Source organism: Lepus europaeus, chromosome 2 (assembly GCF_033115175.1).
Source record: "Lepus europaeus isolate LE1 chromosome 2, mLepTim1.pri, whole genome shotgun sequence".
NCBI lineage: Eukaryota > Metazoa > Chordata > Mammalia > Lagomorpha > Leporidae > Lepus > Lepus europaeus.
Window position 1 is genome coordinate 109325209 of NC_084828.1, and position 22801 is coordinate 109348009.

Genomic DNA, 22801 nt, shown 5'->3' on the forward strand with positions numbered 1-22801 from the left:
CATTGTTCCCTTCGTTCCATGCAGTAACTATGTTTGTCACAGTTGTATAGAGAGCTTCTTTTTTCTTGTTGCTTAAGCTGGAGCACTGACTTGCTGAGAGATGTAGCTTTGGTTGCAACTACAACTCCTATGCTGAGCAGGCGTTTCTTTTGTAGGATCTGACGGCATTAGCCAAAGAACTAAGAGAACTCCGGATTGAAGAAACAAACCGCCCACTGAAGAAGGTGACCGATTACTCCTCCTCCAGTGAGGAGTCGGAGAGCAGTGAAGAGGAGGAGGAAGATGGAGAGAGCGAGACCCATGATGGGACAGTGGCTGTCAGTGACATACCCAGACTGATGTAAGAGGACTGTTTTCAACATAGACAAGGGTGGGCTTAGAGGTCTCTTTTTCAAAAGGGGCAAATAATGAGTGTAATATAAGCACCCATGTGGGTCTCTGATGGGATAAATTGACTTTGGGGATTTGGGTTTCTGTTAGAGCAGAATACTTCTATGATGATTTTTCTCACAGACACAGCATTATAGACCATGCACTGTTTACCTGCCTCTTGCCATTGGACTGACTGTCCCTCTGGTGGCTCTGTCTTGGCTCTTTACAGCTGTAGGGTGCACAGTGCCAACAGTCAGGCATGAGTAATCACAATGACATCTAAGAATGACCCTGAACTACTCATCTTGCATCATCGCCACTATCACCAAAACACTGAGCACAGTGCACTTGGCAGCGTGGGCTAGCATGCCAGCCCAAGAGTCAGGTGTCAGATAGTGAGGCAGTGAAACTCTCAAGGGTCTGACTTAACACTCGCTGTTGCAATTTCCTGCTTCGTCCCCTTTGTTGTCTCTCTAGTTTGATCTTTTCTTCCCCTGTAGCTTGTGTCTTGTTCTCATAATTTCTGTCAATGTCTGTGTATTTGCATCTATATTTATACCAACCTGTATTCCCTTAGTAGTGAATAGACTTGACTTTTTTCTTTTCTTTTTTCTCTCACTGGAGTAGATCCTACGGAAGAACCTATCCCTATCCTTTCTGCTTTCTACCCCAGAATAGGCACAGGTGCACTGCCCTGTCTTTGGCTCGGCTGCTAGTGCTGATCCCAAGACCACAACCCTGTGTATAGGTAAAATGCCACTTCAGACTGCAAAAACTGTTCAGCAGAGGTTGGAGAAGCAGGACAGGCCAGTCTGCAGGGAGTGTCATCCATTGATTAATGATCCTTACATTGAGGCAGTTCTTAGAGGCAAATCTAATTATCATAGCAGAAATCTGTAGTTGTTAGTTTACTCTTGATTTCCCAGCTATTGACACTCAGAAATGTGCTAAAATATGACATTTTGAAACAAACTGTTTTAAATTGCTCTTTTAACAGCACATAAAAATGTCCTAGAGGCAAAATCACTAACCAGAACATTTCTGCATAAAGGCACTGGCCCTTTCAGTATTGTCTTGACTCAGCATTACCTCATTCTTCTCACAGATGTTCTGAATTCCCTCTGGGCACTGAGCACGCAGCTACCAGGAGAAAGTCAATTGTGAAATTAAAAGATTGCTAGAACACTCACAATGTGTTAGACACCCAGCCAAATGCTTTGAGAAATTTGGGAAGTACATACGTGCTTGTATTCTGCCTTCCCAAAGTTTATATTCTAGTTGGAGGAAAACAACATTACACCTGGAAAACTGCAGCCTAAAACCAGCATCTGGAAGAATAACCATTGGCAGTTTGGAGGGAACATGGCGTTTAGTTTTAAGCTCTATTGTATTTCTGCAATGGTGTTCATCCCTCTACCTCCAAAGGCAGGCATCTCTGGGCCTCTTCCCCACTGCAGAAATATCTACTTCTCCGAGATTTCCAGAATAGACCATGCTGGGCTTCTCCCTACTGTGTGGCACTCTCCTGTCCCCTTAAAATTCACCTGTTCACAGCCCAGCCCATACAGGTAGAGTCTGTTCCCTCTCCTGTCCTGTCACTGTATGTTGTGTTTATTCCTGTATATTCATGTAGTGCCTTGAATCGGGATTTTTATTATTATCATTGTGCATTTGTCTCCTTCTCTGAGTTGTGAGATCCCCGAGGGTAGAGACTGTGTCTTCTACATCTCTCTACTCTCTACTTTCGCATGGTGCCGGGATTGGGGTGGGTTTCAGGGACTGTGATTCACATTTAACTGCCCTGAGCTGGGACTGCAAGTCCTAACTTTTTGAAGAGTTAGTCTAATACAAGGGAAAGGCATGCGTGCAAGTGACTGGAGTAAGGCAGATGAGAACGAAGGGCGATGTTAGCATCTCAGGCAAGAGAAGAGTTGAAATAATGACACACAAGGTGTCTGGTGGGAATGTAGGGTGCATGAGGAGCAGAGGGGACCTGGACTTGTGAAACCCGAGAAAGAAGTGAGTGCTTCGTGGTGCAGCCACTGGGAGCCGCTGAAGTGTCCTGAGGTGGGGAGTGACATGATCGGGGTTATGTTTGAGAGACTTATTTCAGCAAGACGCTTTGGAAAGGGGGCAGCCAGAGACTGCTAAAGAGATTCACAGGATCTATTACTGTAATCCAGGTCAGAAACAAGGTGATCATGGAATGCTTATCCTGGAAACTTGTCACAGTTCTTGAAGAAAGGATACATTTTAGATAGACAAGATCACCCATTAAAGAACATTTAATAGAATTTATATAAGAATAACATTTAATTATATGAGATATACTCAGAAAGTGGAAGGAAGCATATGTACTTATTCCAATCTGGTAAATACAATGCATGTATTTTTATATGCATATAAAATGTATATAATCTGTTTTCCAACATGACAGTTGCACACCAAACAAATTTCACACTATTAAAAATTCATTATAAAACAGTTGCTCCTTAGATACAGAGTATTTTGGCATTAGTGTTTCTCATATACATTTTTATTACCTTTATTTTCTGTTGGCAGTGTGAACCTTTATATATTGTGCTATATATTTACAGAGCAGAAAATGAAAATAAATTGTAACACATTTCAATATCATGAAATGTAAACAAAAGAGCTTCTCAGAATGGAGTCCCAGTCACTCAGAAAAGCAGCTGTGGATTCTGATTTTCAAAGCAGTTGCTTTTTTTCTTTACACAATTTCACACTTACTGTTTAAAGTATAAGCTAAAAGAGTGCACATAACTAAGTTTGTGTTCCAAACACCAACTGCACCAATTGCCAATGCCTTCATTCACAGAAAAATTCTAAGTGGCGGGAAACCAACAAAAACTACAAAGGTGGTAACCTCTGAACTATACAGCTATAAGGAATTTTAATTTTGTTCATATCCTCAGTTATGTGATGGACATGTACTACTTTTCTAATTAGGGGGAAATAATAGCTTCATAGAATAGAGAGAAGGCAAGGAAAGACAGGTAAGCTGGTTTGCAGCATCTCAAGCAAACCAAAGAGGCATCCTTTTGTATTAGTAACTTTCCTCAAGTACCAGCACACGCCTTAGAACAGGCCATGTAAGGTGTGGTCTTGACTGTTGGGGTGGCTACCACTACACAGTCTCACAAACGGCCATCTGGACAACAAAAAGCCACATAGCTTTGAGTTCCCTCATTTTCATTCTTACTTTGAGCCATGGTTGTGACTCCCCCCCCCCCCCCCCCCCCCCAGCTACCAGAGTGCTCACTGTCCTTGCCTTGGGTACTCTTGGCTCTCCCCTCTGTCGTCCAGGCTCTGCCGGATTAATGCTGAGGAAGGGTGACTCTGGCCAGGCTCCATCCCTAGTTTCCTACGACCTTTTGCACCCCTGGAGTCCATGATTTCCTCTAATAAATGCTCTGGCCAGACCTCCTCATCGACCTACGGAGGCCTTACCTCTGTCTAGTATTACGCCTTTCCTTGGAATGATCTATCCCTGTCTCTTTTACGCCCTCAATTTGCACTGTATTTCAGTACATCTGTTATGCTTTAATGTTCTTATGAATCCTCACTTCCTTAGTTTTTGGAACTGTCTTTTACTCAGTTTTTATATCCACAATCCAGAGCCAAACCAAGGGCCTTCAGGTAGCAGGTGTTGATAAATGTATAGTCAATTGAATTAAATCAATACCTCCAGGAACACAATGACAAATCCAATTAGAGGAAATTATTGTTCTAAACCTACAGCTTAATTACAGTAAATTTACAACAGTGTTCCTTCTATTCAGTAGAGGTTTTTGTTTTGATTTGCTTTTTATAATCTTTATAAGATTTTGGACAACTAATTTTTCCTATCCAGTTTCTGTATTGGAAAAGTAAGTTTTAGCACAAAGGATTGCTTTAACTGAAAAATGCTATTGTTGTTTTCCACTAATGATTAGCATCTTCCAGTCATAGGGTATATATGTCTTAAGGATTGAACAAATATTAAAATATTAACTGCCATAGTTTTTATTGTAATATTATTTTCTCTCTTCAATGATCTCATCCCAGATACTGTATTGTATTATATTTAATTTTCATAGCTCCTTAGACTCCTGGCTGTAATAATTTTGAAGACCTGTCTTTTGGATGAACTTGGCAGTTTTGGAGAGTCCTGAGCAGACATGTTGATAGATGCCCCTGTATTGGAATTTTTCTGATGTTCTCATGATTACACTAGGGTTATGGAGGCCCCAGAGAAAACATGACATTTTGATCATATCATGTCAACAGCACATCCTGTTAACATGAGTAATGACTATTTAGCATTCACCTTGATTGACTGGCCAAGGCAGTGTTGAAGTTTTCAACTGTTAAATGACTTTTCTCAACTTCTCCTCCCTCCCATGCTATACTCCTTAGAAGAAAGCCACTACACACAGCCCATACTTAGGGAGTAGGGAAGTATGTTCTCCTCCTTTAAGATTGGGATATCTACATAATTTATTTGGGATTTTTCTTCATAGGAGATTTAGCTCTTTTTCATTTGTTAATTTATTCAATCTTTATATCAGTATACACTTATTATGGATACTTATTTTGTACTTTGTGCTATGATCCAATATGAGGGAACTTCTAAAAGCTCAAGGAAATTGAGTTGAAAGATAAGATTATTTGACTGCAAAACTTTTTCCGATCTATGAATGTGAGGGCTCCTCAAAATAGTTCATGGAAGAAGCATGTTACAAAAAGCTATGCATGGCTTTCAAAATCTTAAACTTATCTTGTAATTTTTCCACAAACATCTTGAGGTACCCTTGTACATGTTTGTTTTGTTGCACAGATTGTTCCAGTTTTGACCATGAAGAGCACTTTCAGTTCTTTCCTGCCCTCCTTTGACATCCTGTCATGTACATGCACACATACATGTGTGTGCATTGGGACACTTCCTTGCCTTTTTCTTTTAAAGGTTTATTTATTTGAGAGGCAGAGTTACAGAGGAGAGAGAGAGAGAGGGATCTTCCACCCACTGGTTCACTCCCCAAATGGCCATAATGACCAGAGCTGAGCTGATCTGAAGCCAGGAGCCAGGAGCTTCTGAGTTTCTGAGTTTCCTGTGTGAGTACCAGGGGCCCAAGCACTTGGACCATCTTCCACTGCTTTCTCAAGCACATTAGCAGAGAGCTGGATTGGAAGAGCAGCAGCTGGGCCTTGAACCGGTGCCAATATGAGATGCCAGTACCACAGGTGGAGGCTTAGCCTACTACACCCCAGCGCCACCCCTACACTTACTGGCTTTCTGGCGCTACAAGATATTCCAGGCTCACCTTACATATTTTTTTGTACCAATCTTGAAATCAATGACTTCTTCAAGGAACCCAGATTCCTTTTATTTGGAGAGGGATAGTAGAAACCAATGTCTGGGGCCTCGTTGTGCTCATTGCTGGTGCAATGTCATTTCCTCCAGTCCCTTCGGAATGACAGTAAGGAAATATGTGTACATATTAACCCATGTATGTGTACATATCAACAAACATTTATGTAGCCACCTGTATCTATGTTAAGCTGAACATGAATTCAGTACTGACATCTCTAACACTAATCCATTACCACATGGCTCATTCTAAACCATTCCCATTACTCATATGTAGATTGTGGCTCCTGTAGTGAGAAACCCACTATTCACTACCATTGACTTAGATTGCTCACTTCCAGTATATATATGTATAGAAATGTTGGACTAATTAACTCATGCTGTCGTGGGAAGCAATTTCTCAATGTTGTCAACTAAGGTTACATCTCTAAGGTTACTTAGGCCAATGCCTTTTCTCCCATTCTCTTACTGGAGTTGTGCATCCATCTCTAATACAGTCAGATTCTCTTGTCACTGTTCACTTTTCTTTCCTGAGATTTTCCAGGAAAGAAATCTTCACTGATTTTTCCTTTCTAGGTTTTTAAATTTTTTATTGAATTTGTATATTGTTTAAGATGTACAGTATGTCTTTATACGCACATATAACATGAACTTTCTTTTTAAAACTAATTTTCAGTTTTGCACTTAGTGATGATTTTTGGGGTACACTGAGAACACTTAAATTCTACTCCTAGCAAATTTCCACTAGGCAATGGTACAATATTACTGTATTTGGAAAGCATTTCCCTATCACATATATGAAGACAGTGATTTAAGAAAGGACCTTTGCTACTTCTGCCATTTTGAGCAACTCTTTTAAACAATCATAGATACGATTAAGGTTTTCTTGCTTTAAAACATTGAAAGAGAATTGAGCCTGGTAGGAATAGGTCATGTTGTAGCTTCTGGAGATTGGTGTGGGTTTTACATGGACCCTGAAGTATTTTCTGCTTTCAGTGGTCTTCGCAAATTTGCCTACTCTAATGTCCCACAAAGTTCTGTGACATATCTCAACATACTTTTTGTTATCCTTTAATAATCACCTAAATTATTTTAGTATATCCTAGGGAACTCAGTGCCAAAATTATTGCTTAAATATTAAAACAGCAAAACTTTACATGAGTTGTAAAGGACATTGTTAACATGCTAGTAATTATCCTTGTAGCTGGTCACTCATCAATTCACAGGAGAGAGAGGTTTTGACAATAAGTTTGGTTGCAGTCTCTACTAGCAACCTTGAACAACAGCTTTGACTGAGCACACCCTGAATGATCTCATAAACGTTTAGTAGGTGCTCCCTGCATGCCATGAGCAGTGCTTGGCACTGAAGATGCCACTGTGAACAGTGCCTGACTATTACAGGGGACTGCGATGGGTTTAGAGTCCCTAACTGCAGCTTAAAGGATGAGCTAACTCGGGGATGTAGAGAATGGAAAAGAACCTTCCAGGGAGAGAAGGCAGACTAAAATCACCAGAGTTTTTATAGTATGATGGGTATAGGAAAAAATTATAAATTAAATGTTGAAATATTAAAAATGAAAATACTCCTTTGAGTTTCTTCCCCAACACATCAGTTCCATCCCATACTTAGATGTATGCAGTATACTGTGCTATTTTAGCAGTTTCAAAGTTAATGTGTTGTTGTACATTTCCTTGTGTAGATTCACCCTCTCATCTTCCTGCCTTTCTGTTTAGGATGAAAATCTTTGAACTTCTTCTTTGAAAAATCTCTTCTGACCCTGAAATATCATAAATATTGCATATTTCTTAATTCTTGTTTTGAATCAAATCCTTCGATTGGTAGTATCCAAGATGCCAGAGACATTTTTTTCAAATATATAAGAAACAAAATACTCATAAATGAATGATAAGGTCAAAGTTATAATGAACACACATAAGAAGTAATCCTTAAAACCTTTCTTTTTAAAAGCCATCCAATTATTTGAGTCATTGACATGGTCTTCCAGGGTCTGCCACCATGTGGGTGACCTGGATTGAGTTCTTGGCTCCTGGCTTCAGATCTGCCTGACCCCAGCCATCATGAACATTTGAGGAGTGAGCCACCAGGTGGGAGCTGTGGCTCTTCCCCCTTTCTCTGCCTCTCAAACAAATTTTTTAATTCATAGGAAGTATACTTAAAGTCACAGAAGCATACTTAAAAAATATTTAAGATAAATTTTAAGTATATTCTACCACTAACATGGTGTTCCCTAATCATGCAATGGCCATGAATATTGTTCCCTCACATCTCAGACCAACAGGCACTCCAGGGAGCAACGAGCAGTACAATGTGGGAATGGCTGGGACGCACGGGTTGGAGACCTCTCATGCGGACACCTTCAGCAGCAGCATTTCAAGAGAGGGGACCTTGATGATCAGAGAGGTGAGTTGGTGTAAAAACTGTACAGGAAGTATGTTTCTGAAGTGATTTTTATATCAGCGCTTTCACAAAATGCTCATGCTGTAGATTTTAAGCATGGTGAATGCAGGAGAAACCTGTGCTTCTAAATGGTTGGGTGATTTTAATTGTCTGCCACCTTCTTTCTTCTATGGTTCTGCAGAATGACTTAATTACATTAATCCAAATTCTTCAGTGGGAACTATACAAATTGGAATGTAGAATTTGAGCCTGAGGATATAAAATTGGCAAACCCAGATGTTCCTACAACAGGAAAACAGAAATGAATGGTCTCTGAATAGCATCAGTAGTTTGTTATGTCTCCCCCTGCATCATGGTTTTATCTTTGTGGATTCCGTGTAGAAAACGTTTAGTAGTTCCAAGAAATGGCAATCTCATCTAGATAAATTAACAATAAAAAGACCCTTTTGCTGTTTTGGTAAAGTAGCAAAGAAATATCCAGATCTGCTTTACATGGCACCTTAGCACTCTGGGTGGGTTGGTTGGTTTTAACTCTAGGAGCATCTTTTCATTTGTTGGGAGGCACACATTCCCTTCATCTGTCCTGCCAGCAGGCAGCCACTCCCCACAATGTCTGCCAACTGCTTAGGTCCCTGACAAATGGGAACCCATCTTCTTTTTTACTTTATCCTAATTATGTAAGTTTGAGAACAAGTCTTTACTTGGGAGGAAAATAATAGCTGATAACAATGGACAAATTTTACTTGCCCTCTCCTTTCATCTGCTTTATTATGCACAAAATTTCATAAATAATAATATTACACAAGTTAATAACTATAAGCATTCAATAAATGTTAAGGATCTTATTTTACTTCACTCAATAGGGCTGAAATTCTCCTTTGACTTCTAATCACTGCCTGCTCTTCCCTCTGACACATGTGTCCTCTGTAATTCTGCCTCTTCAACCAGGAGGGAGTTGGGAAACACTAATGGTAGGTTTTCTCTCCATAAAGGCAGAGGGTATCTCACTTTTGTAAGGAGGAGAGGAAGTACAGTTTTCAGATGAATAAAAGTCTTTGAAGTAATAATTGGCAATGGGACTATAACCAGAAAACTAGTTCACAAAGCAACTTAGGATTTCATTTTATGGCCTGTTGAATCTTTCAAGTAGGCTTTAAAGACTCCTTCCACATATGCCTGGAATGAAAAATGGACTTGGCTACTGAAGTTGACACTGTGTATTTCTGGTGTGTAAATCTCTCACAGTGGTGAATAGATAATTTCAATGAAAGTGTAGAGGGCTTCTATCACTATAGCTTTTCACTTGGGAAAACATGAGGGAAAATGTTCTGGAATGAGTTACTCTTTGACTCTGAAGAAAAGAGAGTCCAGTTTCTAATGTGATATAAAATTTTCTCAGGTCTTTATGACAGACTCTGTACCTCCAAGCAGACATTTGGAGGTGCATTTTCAGTTCTGTTGCCAACTGAATGACTCCATATTGTTTAAACCTCTCCCTATTCTATGAACATAATCAAGCACTTTGAAAATAGCATTCCTCCGTGTCATACATGAATTTGATATGTTGAGGATTCCAAAGGCTTTGTCCTCTGTTTCCAAATTATGCCTTTCCCAAATGTGAGTTTTGAAAACAACAAACTATACTCATCAGAGTTGGCCAGAAAAATGGAATATTTACATATAGAAAGATGTTTGTGAGGAATTGGCCCCTTGGATCAGGAAGGCTGAGAAGTCCAGTGATCTCCTATCTACAGGAATGCTGATCATATAAGTCCCAGCTGAGAGTCTGTGCAGAGATGAGATGTTCCAACTCAAGAAGGGAGACAGGAAAAAGGGGGCGAATTCAGCCTCCTGAATTTTTCCATTCAGGCCCCTAAAAGACTGGTTGATGCCACTTTGGAGGGGCATACTACTGAATGCACCAATTCAAATGCTAATCCCATCCAGAAATTATGCTTAATCTGGGCATTCCATTTCCTAGTCAAACTGACATAAAATTAACCATCACACAAACCTTGAGTAGAAATTCATTAAAACTACATGTATTAAAAAGATTAACACTGGTTAAGGTATATCCCTGACAAAATAAGAAAAACTCATTATAACAAGATTTAGCTTATTGGAGGGTGCCATTAGTTCAGTGCCCTAAGATGTGCATTAACGACTCATTCAATTCATCATTCCTATGGGAGTAGATTTCATGGTTCTATAAGACCACACTGGCTCTACTACCCATGATCTGGTCAGATGTACAAATTACCCCTATGGTACATATACCTGCCCTCTTGTTCTACTTTTCTCTATCCTTCAGACCCACAGAACCATGCCTTACTCTAGTTCTAGAACATGCCACACTGACTATGATCTGGCATGTTGTCCAGGGGGCCCATCTGCTAGATAAACTATTCTCCCTTCCCCACTGCTGCCTATTTTTCAGCCAGCAAATCCCTGTAGGTTTGGGTCAGTCTATTCTTATCAAAGCCTTTACTGGGACTCCATGAACATCTGTTCATACCACCTTGCTGGTGTCAGCTGGAATCTCACCAGTGTATGTCCATCCCACTAAGCCACAACACTAGCTTGTCATCATCAGTGTTCTTTTGGTTACAAGTAATAAGAAAAAGAGCCCACTTAACACAGCTGAAGCAAAAAACAGCAAGAAGTGGGCAGGAGGGTAACCATAAGAAACAGGGGAGCAGAGGTCCAGAAGTATTTCATGGAAAGAACCCAAAGGAAACATCAAGCTGGGCCCCTGTGTTGAACGGGAACCAGAAACTCAGAAATGAAAGTATGGGAAGTCGGGCAACTTCTGGTGTGCATGTCCTGAGTTACGCTGCCTGTCTCTCCTTATCTTATCCCTGCCTGCTTCCATGTTTCCCCTCTGTTCTCTCTCCATAGAGCGGCTTTCTCTTCCTTGCCCCCCTTCCTTAATCTCTGGTTCCCCTCCCTCCATTGCAGTCCAGTTGCCAGCAGAAACTGACCAGTGTATCTCAGTTCTGATTTTAAACTCCAGTGGAAGCTGGTTCCACTTGGCTCAGGCATCCATTTTTAGCCAAATCCACTAGTACCACAGTGCAGCCAGACCATATGAGCTCTGCTGCCAGAAATCTTGGGTTCAAACCCTGAGTTCACCAGTTAGAAACCATGTCATTCTGAGACAGCTAATTGAAGTGTTTTTTGTTTGTTTGTTTTTGTTTTTTGTTTTAAATTCACAAGCTTTTATTGGGATTCAGCTCCCGGGCGAGGTTGAGGTTTTCCCCCATCCCAACAGAGCGGGGGCCGGGGAAGTCACGCGCCAGAGGTTGGGAGGGCTCCTTTTATAGATACAGGGCGTGGGGGTTAAAGGTTGAGGCAGGTCTGATCCTCATTGGTTGACCCTTGGGCACCCGTGGGGACCTTGACAAGGACTTTTCTTCCCCAGAAGTGTGGGTAGGGACGCTCCATTCCCGGAAGTGTAGGCCTTCCCTCCTTGCGGATCCCAAAGCTACCATCCCGACCTTTTGATGATAGGAAAGGGGGCGCCGATGAGTCTCTCTGGCTACTTCCTGCTGACTGGGGATGTCGTCTACAGGGGCCCACTGGGGGTATCTTGGGGCTCCGCAGGGACAGGCATGTATGGATGGAGAAACATCTGGTTGACTGCCTGGTTGCTGAAGGCCTCGGTTCATTCCATTATCACCTGCTGTAAACACTTAAACAGACATTGTAGTATACAAATCAGGGTGAGAATAGCAACCAATGATCCTACGAGTGGCATTAACCAGGTAATGAAAGGATTTCAGAGAGGAGAGGAAATGAGGGGGGTCTCTGGACCCTTGTGAGGATTGTTTGTTGGATGTGGTTTAAATCTGATCCCAGCCAAGACCGGGAGAAAGGCCACTCAACTTTTGCAGGTAGAGGGGTTTGTCTGTGGAGAAATTCTGAATAATTATACAACATTAAGTGGAGAGGACTATCAGTACGCACAGGTTGTGAGCAGAGCCATTGATGTTAGAGTAGAGGTTATGATTACAAAGGAATGAGACCCAAGTGGGCTAGACAGGGTATAGAATAAAGGACAAAGTCATTATTAGAGGACCCAAGAAAGGTGCTATCTAAGCCACAACTAAGTTTTATGATTGACAGGCAAATAGAAACTGACAGAAGGGGCTTGATAATAATCTGGTGGGCTTTAGGCCTTGTAAATTCAGAGGCCCAGACCTATCTATCTCTTCACATGGGGTATATCCTAAGGGAGGTGTGAACCTCCTAGGGGAAGGCACTCTGTTGACTTTCATTACTTGGCTGGCCTGGGAGGAGAGCTGGCCAGGTAAAGGCAGGGGGCATCTCTAACAGGAAATTCACAGTTCTGCCTGCAATGTTGCTGACCCTACTTGGCTGTCCCCTCAGCTCCGGTGGTCACTTTGGAAGTTGGGCTGAGTGAGGGGCTTTTCAGCTTAGAGCCAATAAGATCTGTGGCTCTGACCTGGGCATCCTTCGACTCCAGGGCAGGTCCATTTCCAGTGATCCAACTCTTGGCAGAGCTGCCAGGGCTCTTCACAAGCTGACTTCTGCTGAAGCCCAGGCTTACCACTTTGAAAGCCACTGCAGTGGACTGGCCTGTTGGGTCTCCTTGAGGGCAGATCACTGTACAGATCAGCCATTAATAGGCCTGCCACCCATTGCTTCTGATGCCTAGCTTTCTTTTCCTCCTGGTTTGTGTTAAAGCAGACCAGAGGATACAAGTCAAGGGGATACTCAAGTCCAATCTCTAATCTTTAGTGGCCTAAACTAGAAGTCTATAATCACAGGCATGTTCTGATAGTGGTTTTTCTGAGGTAGATAATGCCCATGAGGAAAGCTATCTCCTCGCTTTAAAACTTTCTTGCCCTTTGTTTGGTCTGAAAGGGAGGTCTTGCCTGTTTACTGTGCCCATGGCGAAGTAAACCTAGCTGTGAAATTATAATTTAAGCTCTTATTTTGGCTATGCTATTACAGGAAATGTTAGCCATCCCTTTTTATAAGATCTAAAAATCAAATTGTGCATCTTGGAGAGTCCTTCAGAATAGAATTAGTTTCCTACCTCGAAGAGAATAGAGAAATGAGAGAACAAGTTAGAATAGAGAAATGGGGGTGCCAGTCCCAGATCACTTACTGACAATAGCAATATCAAATGAAAACTTAGAAACCAGTTTCTATCATTAGATAACAAATATAGCAGTTTCAATACTAGCTTTTTAAACTCTTTAACTGTTTTTTAATTTACCAATTGATCCCAATTACCTTCCACTCTTAGTAACCTCAGCTAACCATACTTTCAGTTGGTACCTATAATACATTATTGGCTTCATCTATTTACAGCGCCGTCCCAAAGTACTGAATACAATAGAAGTGGCTGGAAAAAGTCCATCGGAACCTATAGGAGGACAGCTAAACACAGAACCAACAAAACTTTAGTTTTATGAGCAGCAAATCTGATATATAAAACTGTGGATGACAAAAGACTTTAAGTTGCCACGTTTAAAATTATAAACTCATTAACCAACAAGAAGCACTTGCTTACTTCACACAGTATTTTTGAAAGCACCTGTAGGATTTTACAAAACATTTAACTCTTTAGGCCTCTGTGGCTTTCTCATTAAGATCCAAGATTTCTTTCATAACCTTCTGTGACTTCCACACACCCTCTTCAACTTACTTGAAACATTCCATCATTTCCATTCCAGTCTAGAGTAAACTAGTCATCAGGATGAAGTCAATCTTACAAACCTTGTCCTTTCTTTATTCAAAATAACTCTTTCCTTTTAACCTTCCTTACCAAATGCACATTTCTATACTTGTGATGTTTTCCATCTGCCAGTCTCCTTGATTTATGTTTTGAAATAACCTGTTAAAAATCTCAGATTAAGATTAAGGTAACACATCAAATTTCAGCCCGAGTTACTCCAAGCAATGTTGAACTATTTTCATAGACAGTTTGTAAACTAACCCAAATAGTTTTTTATAGAATATAACATGCTGAGTATACAAAAATTTACATTTAGACACATTTATCTCATTTGTCTTTATCCAATTTAAATTAGCAGTTACACCTAAATGACTTAAGATGTTGTGAATTTAATTAAAATTAAAATTGCATTCATCTAAATCAAGTACTAATTACCCATTGCTGTTTCATTGAGTACTGATTACCTGGAAACCTGTTAAAATAAATTGCAAAATAAGTTCAGCAAGTTACAAAGCAATATTTTTAAAGGTAGTGATCTTCCTAGATTCAAAGAGAAATTCCTTCAAACTCAGTGTCTTTTTACAGTTACAGTTACAGTTACAGTTGCCTTTTTCCTAAGAACACCTTGGGCCCATGATGTCATATTCAGTTGGCCACATAGGGCTTAGGCACTTGACCTAAAAACAAGCAGACCAGAGGGGTGGGGTGAAGAAGGGAAAAAATAGAGAGAAGGAGAGTGTAAGAGAGAGAAAAGAGAGGAGAGGAGCTAGTGAGGAGAGAAGAGAGAGATGAGAGAAGAGAGAGAGAAGAGAAAGGAGACCAGAGGAGGAGGCTAGAGGGCCATGTGTTCAGGAACAGGTCCTTTTAAAACTTTGTCGGAGGGCGGCCAGGGAAGCAGAAGCATCCCAATAGGATGGGGGTGGAGCTTGACACCGGTGGTTGGGCCACCTTGGCTACCTGGCTTCCAGCAATGGCCTTGGGGAGAGGCAGAGGGAGGGGCAGGACAGGTGTGGGGCGGAAGAATGTGCATATAGGGGCGGGAGGTTCCTGGCTAGCTGTGGGGTCCCCAGGAACTCGGGAGGGTCTGAAAAGGTGGAGGGTGGAGAGTTTGGCAGTAACACAGAAGAGGCGCCCTTAGGAGGTGGGGGCCCGATCTTGGCCAGCAAGACCTGGGCTGTGGAGCAGGCAGAGAGGAAAGAAGGGGAGAAGGGAGTAGGATGGGAGCGGAGGTTTCAGAAAGCCTGGACATATGGGACCTCTAGCCGTTTTCTCTCCCTGCAGCAGAAAATCTCAAGGAAATTAGGCCATGCCTGGGTGGAGTAGAAGATTAGGCGTTTACACCATAGGTCCTGGGCCAGTTCCAATTTCAAGTTCTCTAGGAGGCAGGCCAGCGGGCATGTTGAGTCTCACCCTCGGGATTGGCCAGATCTCATGGTCTCCCTGGTAGCCCGGATCTACTGAAATTTGGGCAAGGCATCCCCTGTCCCAGACTTCAGTAGACCGATGAGATGTCAGTCCTCTACGGGGCCAAGCCAGTGATGGGACATCTCCACAGCCGCTGGGAGGCTAAACAGTGGAGAACAGAGCCCACGTGCATACGATTTGGAGGTCTCTGTCCGGATGGAGAGCTAGCCAGAGATCCACAGAGACTGGGCCAACCCAGAGGAGGGAGGGAGAGCAGGGGATGAGTTACTTACAGTTGGTTGAGCATGGTCCATAGTCAGCCTGGGGCACCAGACAGGTTCAAGGAGCGAGGGGACCTCAAACCCAGAAAGGGGAGGCACCCACCCTCCGCTCCCAGGTTTCGGCACCATCTGCAAGGTGTCCGGCGTGTAACAAATCTTCCCAGGCAGATGAATCAATTAATTCACAAGCTTTTATTGGGATTCCGCTCCTGGGCGAGGTTCCCCTGTCCCAACAGAGCAGGGGGGGGGGGGGGTGTCGCAAATTGAAGTTTTTATGCTGCACTTTGCATTTATCAGATGGGGATAATGAGAGCTACCTCCTGGTGTTATTGTGAGGATCCAGTGGAATGCCATATATAAAGTATTTAGCACGGTATCTGACATAAGGTGATGTGTAAAACATCTTTGTGCCTATCCCCATGGCAATTGGGAGGGCGTAAAGAGCAGAGATGTGATCATATTGTTGGGTTCTGCTCATGAGGTCCTGGAAGGCAGGGCTGACGCTCACTTAGCTCTGCATTTGGGAATACCCTGGCAGGCCAGGTGCGTTTCAGGGTGCCTGACACACTGAAAGTGTCTGATAAGAAGGCTCTGGTTGAATGAGTTGAAGGGTGCTGACTCCAAAGCGGGCAAATGCAGGGGTTAATGATGGAGGTCAGATTTTTAAATTTTTTTCTCTTCCCCTCACTGGCCTCTTCAGGTCTTTCTTTAATAACCAATGAGTCCAGATCAGGTTTTCCTTGGCTGGGAGCAAAATGCTGCTGATGACAGAACAAAGACTTCCAAAGAGACCATGTGTGATTTATACTGCTGGGAAGTTGAGGGAAAATGTTAAAAAGCTTTATAGTATTTGAACAGGAGTTAGGAGGAAGGAAAAACTGCCCGTCTATGTAAAATCAGGGACAGCATGATAAATGAGGCCTGAACTCCCTCAGTGTCACTGAGATGGAATGTTCAACTGCTGAGAATAGGCACCAGCATCAGCTACAGGTGAGCACTGTGGCAAAGTGAATCCAGAAAAAGGACAGTTTGCAGTCTGGGAGCATGGAGCCAAAAACACAGAGGATGCCAGGCCTCCCAGTTATTTCTCAGGCTTCCTGGTAATGTCAGTTACAGGCACCCTTAGGAGCTAGTTAGTCTGCTTCATCTCACTGAAGGGGGACAGGAACAAAATGCCTCCTCTCTGCCAGCCAGGGGCAGTTGCAGAGCTATCATTGCAAGCCGGAACAGGCTCCAGCAAGAAGACACCAGGCCAGTGAGATGGTCTGCCCATGCCAACCCCAAAGAGGGTAGGGCAACTGCCTGCCCTATTTGCAACTAGCCCATGTTCAGCAGAATGCTTTCTATTTAGTGGTCTTTAAAAATGCTGGGTCAATGAATGGATGACAAGAAAAGGCAGAGAGAGAAAGCAATACTTAATCTGAGGGAGGAGACTTCTCTAGGGTAGGAGTTTCCACACTGGAAGGTCATGCAACACTGTAGGTAAAAGTTTTAGAGCATGCCCCATGATACAGTATGATACAGTAACATGATTCACAAATCATGTTAGTCCCACTGTGCTAACATACTAGATACATTATCAAATACCTCTACAAGATGTTAGAAAGGGAGGCTATAAACATTTCAGATGCTTTGCTGTTCATGATGACATTTTTTACTGCCTACATCACAAATCATCTCCGTTCCTTAGTAAAAGGTTCAACATTAATGAAAGTGGATACAAGCCAGTATCTTCAAATAGTCTTCCAGATCACGTAGTGTTTTTTGGAACTCATGTTCAATCTGATTAATCACTGTTTTGACCTTGTGAAGAGCCTGTAAATTGAATAATGTTGCCTCTGTATTTTCTAGGAAGACTCTTGTGCATGGATTATTAGTATTTCCCCATGCCACTGCTGCTGCTGCTCAGCAATGTGTTAGTTTAGGTATAGTTTTGTTTCATCTTCTGGTATTAGGATCTGTAAATCCAGTTAATTAATATCACCCCACACACCCATTCAGGGGAAGAGGAACTCGTAACTGTGAGTTCTACTAAGCCTTCGCACTTTGTTGTGTCCCTGTCTCCCCAGAGGGGACTTCCCCACACCATATGTGACCCCTGATGCCCTTCAAACAGAAACACAAGGCCTCAGGGCCAATCCATATACTAAATATTAGCATGGCTTACTTTCTCTTGTCTTCATAGGTTATCTTCCCACACCCCAGTGAGCTGATTTGGAGCCCCCTAACACCCATGCTGTATGAAGGGTGACATCTTTGGGTGGCCCTTTCCCGCCTTTCTAATGCCCCCCATGTGTTCTGCCCCCTCAGACATCTGGAGAGAAGAAGCGATCCGGCCATAGTGACAGCAATGGCTTCGCAGGTCACATCAATCTCCCAGACCTGGTGCAGCAGAGCCATTCTCCGGCTGGGACCCCGACGGAAGGCCTGGGGCGTGTGTCTACCCATTCCCAGGAGATGGACTCTGGGACTGAAGTAGGTACTGGGCAATAGCCCCCACGGTTCTGTTCTTCAGCGATTCTCAAACCTGGTTCTCTTCAAAAACAAGGTCTTGGCAAGCCCCCTTGAAACATAGATGGCTGGTTTCTACTATGTTCATGGAACTGCTCATGTGGATATATAGAGAAATCATCAAAGCAGAGGCATGAAAAACTCTCACATATCATCTGGACTGAAATCTATTTTTACAGATGAGCGTACTAACACTCACAGAGGTTCAGTGACTTGTCTAAAGCAAATAGCTGTTTCGTCACAGAGCTCAGGCCAGAACTGGGACCTCCTGTTTTCCAGGACAGTGACAGAAACCTCAGGTTTTAGCAATTTCAGGGTCAACAGTTGAGGTTCATATTTACATGAATTTTGTCAAACTATGTTTTACTTGAATAAAAAGGAGGTTTAAATGATTTACTTATGAAAAATAAAAACAAATAGATGGGTTCTTAACATATTCAAATTCCTGAACTCCCAGTAGTGTGAGAAGGGAGAAATGAGGTATCCTTCCTGTAAAGAACAGACACAGGAGCAGCTGTAGAGTAACCATTACCAGGAGGAGCTGGAGAGGTGCCCACACTGATTGGGGGGGTTGGTGCGTGAACAGTGGAACAGACCCTGTGATCTGTTGAAAGCCCAGCAAATATTGTTACATTGTCTGTTCCTGCAGTATTCATTTATCTGTTCTGTTTGGTCTTCCTGTTTATTAACTAGTATGGCATGGGGAGCAGTACCAAAGCCTCCTTCACCCCCTTCGTGGACCCCCGAGTATACCAGACCTCTCCCACTGATGAAGACGAAGAGGATGAGGAATCATCAGCTGCAGGTAGGCAGAAGGCCCCAATGTTTTATAAACAGCTTGATTTCTTTCTGACAAAGCTTGATATAGAAATTAGTCATCAGTTCAATAATTAAGCCATTTACTGCTTGGTCCTGGTCTTAAAAAGGAAGATTTTGTGGTTATTTTTATAGAATTCCTAAAACAAAATTTTTGTTTCCTTTTTTTTTTTTTTTTTTTTTTTTTTGCTGCTGGTAGGAAGCCAGAGGTATCCAGGAACCCTAGGAAAAGTTGTTCCTCAGAGACCTGTGAACTTACCACCTATTTCCCAAAAACAGTTTCTGGGTATAATTCTATGCACGCAGTAGACACCTAATAAGTGCGTGTTGAGTTGTGCTGAGTTTGAGGTGTGTGCTTCCCACCGCGAAAAATTTGGCTGATTTTAGAAGATGGGCTTGCTTTCTAGACTTCTGCAACTAACTAATCATCAAAGTTATCTCAGGCCAGTTTTTTAAGTGATGTTGAATTTCAAAAAGCAGCATTTCTTGCATATATTACAAGAGGTAGGGAAGGTGGATTTACTTTTTTGAGATTATTATCAGTTCTCTAAACATGCCAAGTAATGCTTATGTCTATAAGCCTGTCTTGCTAGTGGATAAAATACTGCTTCTATGAATGACTTATACACTTCATGCTACTAAAAATAAGTGAAAAGTAAATGTAGTCTCAGAGTGTATGTGCCTTTATTATAACATGCACTAAACAGAGATATAGTGTTTTGAAGCCCCTGCTCCGTTTCTCCATTGTTATCTTTTAAGATACCACTGATTTCTCTGATTCTTTTTCTCAAAGCTCTGTTTACCAGTGAACTTCTTAGGCAAGAACAGGCCAAACTCAATGAAGCAAGAAAGATCTCAGTGGTAAATGTGAACCCAACCAACATCCGGCCTCATAGTGACACACCAGAAATCAGAAAATACAAGAAACGATTCAACTCAGAAATACTCTGTGCAGCTCTGTGGGGTACGTTGGTGCTTTATTTTATTTTACTACTCATTAATGAACTGATTCTCAAGCCTGAAGAGCCAGTGGATCTTACCATCAGAGTGACACTGGTTGAAAGGGGAGTCTTAAGGAGAGCCAAGAAAGAGGTGATTGTTCCAGAAAAAGAACACGGGCATGGCAGTGCCTTAGGCTCCTTTTGACAAGGAGTCTCTATACAGGGTAGTAAACAGCTGGAGGCAATGAAGGCTGCTACTGCTTCATTAAAAAAAAAAAACATGTAATTTCATTACCAAAGGGACAGTGATGTAAGTACTGTGCAAGAGCTTCTACTTCTACACTGCCTACGGTAGCACCTGCTCACTCATTGATTTATATTTACAAAATACAGTTTCTTATGCTTTATTGGGACCACAGAGGCAGAAGGCTTAAAGCCCTTAAAAGTCACTCTTGGGTTACTTCTTAAAATTTGCAGGTGTAAACCTTCTGGTGGGGACTGAAAATGGCCTGATGCTCTTGGACCGAAGTGGGCAAGGCAAAGTCTACAATCTGATCAACCGGAGACGATTTCAGCAGATGGATGTGCTAGAGGGATTGAATGTCCTTGTGACAATATCAGGTATGTTACCAGGATCACCAAATTCTCCAGGTTGGCATAGGTGGGCAAAGCGATCACCTTGTTGCCAAAGAACCAGGAAGCTCTTCCATTCCCAGTCAAAAAGCAACACAATAAATTATAGCAGTATAGCCAGAGTGAGACCGCTGGAGTTTGACTTCCAAAGAGAGGTCTTACTTCTGCATTAAAGCTAAATTATGTAGAAATCTTTTACAAAAACTGTATATTTATAGGCATTTACTGTTGTCAGGATTTGGTAAGCATGACTCTCTACTCAGACATTGTTTCATAAGGAGGCAACACTGGGCTCCTGGGTTGAACTTTAATGAAAGTTTAACTCCTTGAGGAGCTGTGCTTCTGTTTGGAGAAAATGCCTTCACTTGACCCTATAATTCATTTTTTTAAATTAAACTTTTATTTAATGAATATAAATTTCCAAAGTACAGCTTATGGGTTACAATGGCTTCCCCCTTCCAAAATTTCCCTCCCACCCACAACCCTCCCCTTTCCCGCTCCCTCTCCCCTTCCAATCACATCATGATTCATTTTAAATTCTCTTTATATACAGAAGATCAGTTTAGTATATATTAGGTAACGATTTCAACAGTTTGCCCCCATATAGTAACACAAAGTGAAAAAAAATACTGTTGGAGTACTAGTTATAGCATTAAATAAGAGTGTACAGTACATTAAAGACAGAGATCTTACATAATATATATTTTTTTAAAAATTTAATTAATTTTCTATGCCATTTCCAATTTAACACCAGGTTTTTCCTTTTTTTATTTCCAATTATCTTTATATACAGAAGATCGATTCAGTATATAATTAGTAAAGATCTCATCAGTTTGTACCCACACAGAAACACAAAGTGTAAAAATACTGTTTCAGTACTAGTTATAGCATCACTGCACATTAGACAACACATTAGGGACAGATCCCACATGGGATGTAAGTACACAGTGACTCCTGTTGCTGATTTAACAATTTGACACTCCTGTTCATGGCGTCAGTAATCTCCCTAGGCTCTAGTCATGAGTTGCCAGGGCTATGGAAGCCTTTAGAGTTCGCTGACTTTGGTCTTATTCCGATAGGGTCATAGTCAAAGTGGAAGTTCTCTCCTCCCTTCAGAGAAAGGTACCTCCTTCTTTGATGGCCCCATTCTTTCCACTGGGATCTCACTCCCAGAGATCTTTCATTTAGGTCTTCTTCTTTTTTTCTTTTCCATGGTTTCTTGGCTTTCCATGCCTACAATACTCTCATGGTCTCTTCAGCCAGATCCAAATGCCTTAAGGGCTGATTCTGAGGCCAGAGTGCTATTTAGGACATCTGCAATTCTATGAGTCTGCTGTGTATCCCACTTCCCATGTTGGATCTTTCTCTCCCTTTTTGATTCTATCAGTTAGTATTAGCAGACACTTGTCTTGTTTGTGTGATCCCTTTGACTCTTAGACCTATCAGAGCCATCGAATGTGAACTGAAATTGATCACTTGGACTAGTGAGATGGCATTGGTACATGCCACCTTGATGGGATTGTATTGGAATCCCCTGGCACATTTTTAACTCCACCATTTGCGGCAAGTCCGATTGAGCATGTCCCAAATTGTACATCTCCTCCCTCTCTTTTTCCACTCTTAAATTTAACAGGGATCACTTTTCAGTTAAAATTTAAACACCTAAGAGTAATTGTGTGTTAATTACATAGTTCAACCACTAGTACTAGAACAACAACAACAAAAACAACAACAAATACTAAAAAGGATAAAGTATTACATTGTACATCTAGAGTCAGGACAAGAGCTGATCAGGTCATTGTTTCTTTTTTTTTTTTTTTTTTTTTTAGGTCATTGTTTCTTATAGTGTCCATTTCACTTCAACAGGTTTTCCCTTTGGTGCTCAGTTGTCATCGATCAGGGAAAACAAATGATATTTGTCTCTCAACCCAGCCATCCCACTCCTTGGAATTTACCCAAAGGAAATTAATTTGGCAAATAAAAAAGCCATCTGCACATTAATGTTTATTGCAGCTCAATTCACAATAGCTAAGACCTGGAACCAACCCAAATGCCCATCAACAGTAAACTGGATAAAGAAATTATGGGACATGTACTCCATAGAATACTATACAGCAGTAAGAAACAATGAAACCCAGTCATTTGCAACAAGATGGAGGAATCTGGAAAACATCATGCTGAGTGAAGTAAGCCAGTCCCAAAGAGACAAATATCATTTGTTATATTTCATTTTTTTAAGATTTATTTATTTATTTGAAAGGCAGAGTTACAGAGAGGCAGAGGCAGAGGCAGAGAGAGAGAGAGAGAGAGAGAGTGAGTCTTCCATCTGCTGGTTCATTCCCCAAG

General features: G+C 41.8%; 1 protein-coding gene across 4 annotated transcripts in view; it reads left to right on the plus strand.

The window, feature by feature from the left end:
• Window positions 1-22801, plus strand: part of TNIK (TRAF2 and NCK interacting kinase) — a 388730-nt gene that overhangs the window by 343782 nt on the left and 22147 nt on the right. For all 4 annotated transcript variants that reach the window (XM_062211872.1, XM_062211854.1, XM_062211863.1 and 1 more), the window contains 6 exons: window positions 156-340; window positions 8036-8165; window positions 17865-18029; window positions 18759-18870; window positions 19675-19845; window positions 20300-20443. In XM_062211872.1, the coding sequence (XP_062067856.1) occupies window positions 156-340; window positions 8036-8165; window positions 17865-18029; window positions 18759-18870; window positions 19675-19845; window positions 20300-20443 (907 nt within the window). The remainder of the gene's footprint in view (window positions 1-155; window positions 341-8035; window positions 8166-17864; window positions 18030-18758; window positions 18871-19674; window positions 19846-20299; window positions 20444-22801) is intronic.